The sequence below is a fragment of the Heptranchias perlo genome, chromosome 25 (assembly GCF_035084215.1).
Source record: "Heptranchias perlo isolate sHepPer1 chromosome 25, sHepPer1.hap1, whole genome shotgun sequence".
Taxonomy (NCBI): Eukaryota; Metazoa; Chordata; class Chondrichthyes; order Hexanchiformes; family Hexanchidae; genus Heptranchias; species Heptranchias perlo.
The window spans coordinates 45,415,572-45,424,183 of record NC_090349.1 but is presented as its reverse complement, the minus strand read 5'-3'; the positions used below and the strand labels follow the sequence as shown (position 1 = coordinate 45,424,183).

Below are 8,612 nucleotides of genomic sequence, written 5' to 3'. Positions count from 1 at the left end.
TGTAGAGGAACCAGACAGGAAAACTGCACAGGACCAGAACAGGATGTATATAATCGGGGAGTTGTGGTTTGGTTGGCTTTCAGGCTAGAGGTGAGAGAAAGATCAACTGTAAAGTCACATATTAAATGGGAAAATGCAAACAAAATTAAACAATTCAATCTTTCCTGTGCTTTTCTCCAGAAACTAAACCTCTTTAAAAATAAGGGAAATTACCCAGAAAATACAGAATGACAAACAGCTGCACTAACATCTGCATTCTTGGTTTGATTAGCTGCCCTGGGTCATTATGGTTTAAGAGGACAGACGCTGAGGGTCGACGTTGTCCTGATTTTATATCAATGAAGAATAGCCCCCCTCCCTCCAGTGGGGGGGGGGGGGGGGGTTTGCACCCTGGAATCCGGCGGGCGCTAGGACACCCTCGGGGCCAGGGAAAAACCCTCCAACAGAATTGATCATTCTCAGAGTCAGAGTTGCGTCAGTTTTGCTGCTCCCCACCCAAAATCAGGGTGGGTTCGTTATCAGGGGAGGGGGGCAATTGGCAACTGGAGCCGGGACTCTGAAGAGTTAGGAGCTGTTTCACAGTGTGAGTGCAGGAGACTGGGAGAGAGATAGATAGAGACAGAGATAGAGATAGAGAGAGAGACAGAGATAGATAGATAGAGAGAGAGAGACAGAGATAGAGACAAACAGAGAGAGACAGAGAGATAGAGAGAGAGATAGAGACAGAGAGATAGAGACAGAGAGATAGAGAGAGACAGAGACAGTTAGGGATAGGGACAGAGACAGAGAGAAGGATAGGGATAGAGAAAGAGACTGAGACACAGAGACTGGAACAGATATAGTGACAGAGAGATAGAGATAGAGACAGTGAAGGATAGAGATAGAGACAGAGACAGAGACAGAGACGACAACAGATATAGCGACAGAGATCGGGACAGTGAAGGATAGAGATAGAGATAGAGAAAGTGAAGGATAGAGATAGAGAAAGTGGCTGAAACTGGGACAGAGAGAGAGACAGAGAGAGAGGAACAAGGAAAGATACAAGGATAGGGATCGAAATAGAGAAAGAGGCTGGAACAGAGACAGGGAACCTGCAGTTAAAATCCAACTCACCAAGAAAGTTTGCACCTGTCCCCTTGCCCTGGATGCGAGGTGTAGCCGGGATTGAGGCAGCCCCCGGTCGGTTTGGGAATCGTGTTCCTGAGCTGGGACGTCCCGCACTCTCTGAGTTATTCCTGTCCGGAGGAACTTCCAAAGTCGATCAGTGGCAAACTTTAACCCAAGCCCCAAACCACTGGATTTGGCCAGAGGGGGAAAGAAAGAAAGAAAGAAATCCCGGGACAACTTTGGAAGAAGCAACATTTATTTTATTGAAATACTGAAACCAACCGCGGGGCTCCCGAAACAATGAGAGAAAGTTTGATTTCCGCTCCGATGCTGCTTTTGGTGTCGGTGTTGAAGGTAACTGTGATTGTCCTCATGGATTGTTCTTACAGGAAGCTTCGTGTCCAGTCTGAGTGTTTATTACTCTTTACCCTTTATTTACCCAGGTGGACGGAAGGTCAGTGAGAGTCTCAGATCACCCAGGTAAGTTAGACCCGCAAACAGTGCAGGAGAGAATGTCCCACTCCGTGCTTCAACTCCTGATATTGCAACAAGTTTACACAGCGAGATATCAGTTTACAGGGCTTGGAGGATTTGTTGGAGGATGGTATGCTTTGCCACAGGGAGTGACTGAGGCAGAGATCACGGCATGTTTCAAGGGAAAATTGGATAAATATTTGAAGCAGAGGAAGATACAGGGGCTATGGGGAGAGAGTGGGGCAGTGGGATTAGTTTGGGATTGATACAGGGCTATGGGGAGAGAGTGGGGCAGTGGGATTAGTTTGGGGATTGATACAGGGCTATGGGGAGAGAGTGGGGCAGTGGGATTAGTTTGGGATTGATACAGGGCTATGGGGAGAGAGTGGGGCAGTGGGATTAGTTTGGGGATTGATACAGGGCTATGGGGAGAGAGTGGGGCAGTGGGATTAGTTTGGGGATTGATACAGGGCTATGGGGAGAGAGTGGGAGAGTGGGATTAGTTTGGGGATTGATACAGGTCTATGGGGAGAGAGTGGGGCAGTGGGATTAGTTTGGGGATTGATGGAGGCCTATGGGGAGAGAGTGGGGCAGTGGGATTAGTTTGGGATTGATACAGGGCTATGGGGAGAGAGTGGGGCAGTGCGATTAGTTTGGGGATTGATACAGGGCTATGGGGAGAGAGTGGGGCAGTGGGATTAGTTTGGGGATTGATACAGGGCTATGGGGAGAGAGCGGGGCAGTGGGATTAGTTTGGGGATTGATACAGGGCTATGGGGAGAGAGTGGGATTAGTTTGGGGATTGATACAGGGCTATGGGGAGAGAGTGGGACAGTGGGATTAGTTTGGGGATTGATACAGGGCTATGGGGAGAGAGTGGGACAGTGGGATTAGTTTGGGGATTGATACAGGTCTATGGGGAGAGAGTGGGGCAGTGGGATTAGTTTGGGGATTGATACAGGGCTATGGGGAGAGAGTGGGACAGTGGGATTAGTTTGGGGATTGATACAGGGCTATGGGGAGAGAGCGGGACAGTGGGATTAGTTTGGGGATTGATACAGGGCTATGGGGAGAGAGCGGGGCAGTGGGATTAGTTTGGGGATTGATACAGGTCTATGGGGAGAGAGTGAGGCAGTGGGATTAGTTTGGGGATTGATACAGGGCTATGGGGAGAGTGGGACAGTGGGATTAGTTTGGGGATTGATACAGGGCTATGGGGAGAGAGTGGGGCAGTGGGATTAGTTTGGGGATTGATACAGGGCTATGGGGAGAGAGTGGGGCAGTGGGATTAGTTTGGGGATTGATACAGGGCTATGGGGAGAGTGGGACAGTGGGATTAGTTTGGGGATTGATACAGGGCTATGGGGAGAGAGTGGGACAGTGGGATTAGTTTGGGGATTGATACAGGGCTATGGGGAGAGAGTGGGACAGTGGGATTAGTGTGGGATTGATACAGGGCTATGGGGAGAGAGTGGGACAGTGGGATTAGTTTGGGGATTGATACAGGGCTATGGGGAGAGAGTGGGACAGTGGGATTAGTTTGGGGATTGATACAGGGCTATGGGGAGAGAGTGAGGCAGTGGGATTAGTTTGGGGATTGATACAGGGCTATGGGGAGAGTGGGACAGTGGGATTAGTTTGGGGATTGATACAGGGCTATGGGGAGAGAGTGGGGCAGTGGGATTAGTTTGGGGATTGATACAGGGCTATGGGGAGAGTGGGACAGTGGGATTAGTTTGGGGATTGATACAGGGCTATGGGGAGAGAGTGGGACAGTGGGATTAGTTTGGGGATTGATACAGGGCTATGGGGAGAGAGTGGGGCAGTGGGATTAGTTTGGGGATTGATACAGGGCTATGGGGAGAGAGTGGGGCAGTGGGATTAGTTTGGGGATTGATGGAGGGCTATGGGGAGAGAGCGGGGCAGTGGGATTAGTTTGGGGATTGATACAGGGCTATGTGGAGAGAGTGGGACAGTGGGATTAGTTTGGGGATTGATACAGGGCTATGGGGAGAGAGCGGGGCAGTGGGATTAGTTTGGGGATTGATACAGGGCTATGGGGAGAGAGTGGGATTAGTTTGGGGATTGATACAGGGCTATGGGGAGAGAGTGGGACAGTGGGATTAGTTTGGGGATTGATACAGGTCTATGGGGAGAGAGTGGGGCAGTGGGATTAGTTTGGGGATTGATACAGGGCTATGGGGAGAGTGGGACAGTGGGATTAGTTTGGGGATTGATACAGGGCTATGGGGAGAGAGTGGGACAGTGGGATTAGTTTGGGGATTGATACAGGGCTATGGGGAGAGAGTGGGATTAGTTTGGGGATTGATACAGGGCTATGGGGAGAGAGCGGGACAGTGGGATTAGTTTGGGGATTGATACAGGGCAATGGGGAGAGAGCGGGACAGTGGGATTAGTTTGGGGATTGATACAGGGCTATGGGGAGAGAGTGGGACAGTGGGATTAGTGTGGGGATTGATACAGGGCTATGGGGAGAGAGTGGGACAGTGGGATTAGTTTGGGGATTGATGGAGGGCTATAGGGAGAGAGTGGGACAGTGGGATTAGTTTGGAGATTGATACAGGGCTATGGGGAGGGAGTGGGGCAGTGGGATTAGTTTGGGGATTGATACAGGGCTATGGGGAGGGAGTGGGGCAGTGGGATTAGTTCTGGATTGCTCTGGCAAAGAGACAGCATGGATACAATGGGCTGAATGAACTTCTGTGCTGCTGACCTCTGAGGTTATAGTATGTTATTGTTAAATATTGATCAGTTCCTAATATGGAATATTTTGCATTGATAAACTTCTGATAGAGTTTGGCCAAATTTGGGTGAATTTTAAAAGAATGTTTTTTTTTTAAGTGATTCTCGATTAAAATATCTCGACTCGTTCTGTTTCTCATTTCTTTTCCCTCCTTTTCCTTCCTCCTTTCCTTCAGCCCTTCCTAATAGTTCGCACATCTTTCATTCCTCTTTCTTGCTTTCTTTCCTTGCTCCCTTCGGGATTGGTTCAGCTGTCTGAGTTTCCTTTGTGCCTGGGTTACTTCCTTGGGTTGAAACTTTCGCTCCCAGCTGTAAACCAGAGAAAAACACCAACTGTTTTATGTTGCAGCAGTTTCAATATCAGTTCCAATATTTAAGATGTAGACACTATGGGGGTAATCTTCCAACTGTTATTTACATAGAATTATATCGAATGTACAGCACAGAAACAGGCCATTCGGCCCAACTGGTGTTTATGGTCCACACAAGCCTCCTCCCTCCCCTCTTCATCTCACCCTATCAACATCTCCTTCTATTCCTTTCTAGCAGGGGCCCATTCAAAGTACAAAATTTGGACACATACTGCCCATAATTTATAGGGTGTACCCAAGCAACACCAACTTGCATTTATATAGCATCTTTAATATAGAGAAAGGTCCCAAGGGGCTTCACAGAGGCGTAATCAGACCAAAGAATGGACGTCGAGTTAAAGAAGGAGATATTAGGAGGGGTGAGCAGACGCTTGGTGAAAGCAAGGAAGGTGATTGCCTTGCAGGTTCCCCTGTGCAAAGGTTCAGTTTTGGACCCCTACATTTTACCAGATAAACTTATCACTGGACCCGCTCAGGACCCCGGCCTGACTCGGGGGCTCTGTGCACTTACACGGGTTCCACGGTCCAGACACCATCCCAGGTCAAAGAGTTGGAATTTAAGGAGGAGAGAGAGGGTTAGGGAGGGAATTCCAGAGCTTAGGGCCTAGATGGCAGAAGGCACGGCCGTCAGTGGTGGGGCGAAGGGAGTGGGAGATGCGCAAGAGGCCAGAATTGGAGGAGTGCAGAGATCTCGGAGGGTTGTAGGGCTGGAGGAGGTTATAGAGATAGGGAGGGGCGAGGCCACAGAGGGATTTGAACACAAGGATGAGAATTTTAAATTCGAGGCGTTGCTGGACCGGGAGCCAACGTAGGTCAGCGAGCACAGTGGGTGATGGGTGAACGGGACTTGGTGCGAGTTAGGGTATGGGCAGCAGAGTTTTGGATGAGCCGGAATTAATAAGTGTGTGGAGGTTAGGAGCTGATCAGCAGAACATTAGAATAGTTGCGTCTGGAGATGACAGAAGACTCAGGAGGAAAATAGGTCATCTGACCCACACTTATTTGCCCCACTTTTTACTGGACTTATCCCCCTATCCCCACCCTTCGTTCCTTCCCCCACCTTCTGGAACAGAGACCAGTAGCTAATTCAGGAAACCTCTGCTACAAACTCCTGACATCCCCTTAAAGGTGATCAGGACCCAGGACCACGGAAATTAATGGGCAGACAATCAGTCACGGTAAAATTTCCAAACTATCCTTCCGATGGGGTGGATTCCCTGCTGGGCATCTGAAAATACCCCTGATATGCATTCGGTCCTAAAATTATAATTTGAAAGAATTCAAGTAGTTTCTATATCTTACTGAGGTGGTAGAGGTCGCGGGTTTGGGAGGTGCTGTCGAAGAAGCCCTGGCGAGTTGCTGCGGTGCATCCTGTGGATGGTACACACTGCAGCCACAGTGCGCCAGTGGTGAAGGGAGTGAATGTTTAGGGTGGTGGATGGGGTGCCAATCAAGTGGGCTGCTTTGTCCTGGATGGTGTCGAGCTTCTCGAGTGTTGTTGGAGCTGCACTCATCCAGGCAAGTGGAGAGTATTCCATCACACTCCTGACTTGTGCCTTGTCGATGGTGGAAAGGCGAGAAATGAAATCGTCAGAAACCCACTGGCAGTTTTAAAAAAAAAAAAAATCCACCTCGATGTTCTTAAAAATGTTACACTTCAGTTTAATGTATAAATCTATAGTCGGAGATAAATAGCAGCACCGGTCAGCACTGCACTTGTTTCTTTGATCACTGGACTAATAAGAACCACCTGGACGTTAGTCAAATGGTTGTCAGATGTGCTGAAGGCCACATGGCAGAATTTGATTGCGGTGAAAGTTGAGCGACAATCGGAAAGCCCTTTGGATTTATGATTTGTTGAGTTTTAGAGAATCTTGGCGTTCTGTGCGAAAGGGGCGCTTGCCATTTCAAGTATTTTCTGTGTCTGCGCGATGAGCTAATCAGCAGCTCAGGGGGCGAAGGTGACCTTTCAGTGTTGTGTAATGTGCCATGGAGACCAACTTTTTTTTTCCCCTCTCCATTGCAGCCAATTTATTTCTGCTGTCCTGAAAATCAGCGTCAAGGTTCGATGTGCTTTTGTGCTTTTATTCAGTCCCCCCTATTTTCCCCCCTACAGAATCTGCTGCTTCAAACACTCTGAACCCGCACTGCAGACCAGGAGCCAGGCTCGAAGGGAGCCTGGTTCAGAGAACCGTTGCTACAGCCTGGTCACCGTAAGGAGGAGGCCATTCAGCCCCTCGAGCCTGTTCCGCCATTCAGTTGGATCATGCCTGATCTGTATCTCAACTCCATTTACCCGCCTTGGTTCCATATCCCTTAATGCCCTCACCCAACAAAAATCTATCAATCTCAGTTTTGAAAATTTCAATTGTCCCCCAGCATCCACAGCTTTTTGGGGGAGAAGGTTCCAGATTCCCACTACCCTTTGTGTGACAAAGTACTTCCTGACATCACCCCTGAATGGCCTGGATCTAATTTTAAGGTTCTGCCCCCTTTCTTGTGGACTCTCCCATCAGAGGAAAAAGTTTTTCTGAATCTACCCTATCGAATTCCTTTATCATTTTAAACATCTCGATTAGATCACCCTTCAATCTTCTAGACTCAAAGGAATACAAGCCTAGTCTGTGCAACCTGTCCTCGTAATTTAACCCTTTAAGCCCCGGTATCATTCTGATGAATCTACGCTGCACCCCCTCCAAGGCCAATATCTCCTTCCTGAGGTGCGGGGCCCAGAACTGAACCCAGTCTCCAGATGGGGTCTGACCAGGGCTCTGTACAACTGGAGCATAACTTCCTCCCCTTTGTATTCCAGCCCCCTTGAGATAAAAGCCAACATTCCATTTGCCTTTTTGACTTTTTGTACCTGTTCACTAGCTTTAAGTGATTATTGTGATCACATGTAGTGATTTTATTTTTGTGCCTTTGAGATTTGGTAAGTCAAAGCTGTTATAAGTTGGACAGCCCAGTGGTGAAGGATGGAATACTAGAGCCTGGTCTTCAGTTGCTTCCAAGCCTTTATTCTCAGAGCTCCACATTACACATACCACACCCTAGATAAGCTCTCTTATATATGGATACAAGGGAGCCCCAATTGATACGCACCACCTGAATACAATTAACTCTAATTGATATAAATCACATGGATACGATTAACAAGGGCTGGGAGTGAGACAGTTTTCCATTTCGAGAACCTGGTGTCCTGAGTTGTGGAGACCAGTGACTCTGAGCTACCCTCTCAAAAGGAGGGCACTGCCATTAAAGTGGTACGTGCCGCCTATCCAGACTAAAAACCAACAATGGGCAATTCAAATTACCGTCAGTGAAACTCGAGCTCAAACCCATGCCCCAAAGGTGAAGGCAGTGGATACTGCCCCCTGGGATTGGGTGTTGGTGCCCTAAGCTCAGGAATTCCCTCCCTAAACCTCTCCGCCTCTCCTCTCCTCCTTTAACCTACCCCTTTGACCAAGCTTTTGGTCACCTGTCCTAATATCTCCTTATGTGGCTCGGTGTCAAATTTTGTTTGATGATCGCTCCTGTGAAGCGCCTTGGGACGTTTTACTACGTTAAAGGTGCTGTATAAATGCAATGACGTGGAGATGCCGGTGATGGACTGGGGTTGACAATTGTAAACAATTTTACAACACCAAGTTATAGTCCAATCGTTGGACTATAACTTGGTGTTGTAAAATTGTTTACAAATATAAATGCAAGCTGTTGTTGTTCTATTCTGTTGCACTGTTTGCAGCGATTTTTCTCTATTTTCAATGAGCTGTTTACTGTTGTTACAACCAAATGAGTTATACAGACATGAAGATCAGGCAAACTCCATCTCTGGAGTCTGATGTAAATCGATAATCTGCAGCTCAAACCTAAACCTTCCAGATGAAAATCACACTT

General features: G+C 48.1%; 1 protein-coding gene across 4 annotated transcripts in view; it reads left to right on the top strand.

Annotated features, from left to right (window-relative positions):
* The first annotated feature begins 488 nt into the window (after positions 1-488).
* The window catches only part of adgrd1 (adhesion G protein-coupled receptor D1), a 210,079-nt gene continuing 201,955 nt past the window's right edge, over positions 489-8,612 (top strand). For 3 of the 4 annotated variants that reach the window (XM_068006195.1, XM_068006194.1, XM_068006193.1), the window contains exons 1-2: positions 490-1,461; positions 1,551-1,587. In XM_068006195.1, the coding sequence (XP_067862296.1) occupies positions 1,408-1,461; positions 1,551-1,587 (91 nt within the window). In that variant the 5' untranslated portion in view covers positions 490-1,407. Of the gene's footprint in view, positions 1,462-1,550; positions 1,588-8,612 lie in introns of all 4 variants that reach the window. The other variant, XM_068006196.1, reaches the window with a different exon arrangement.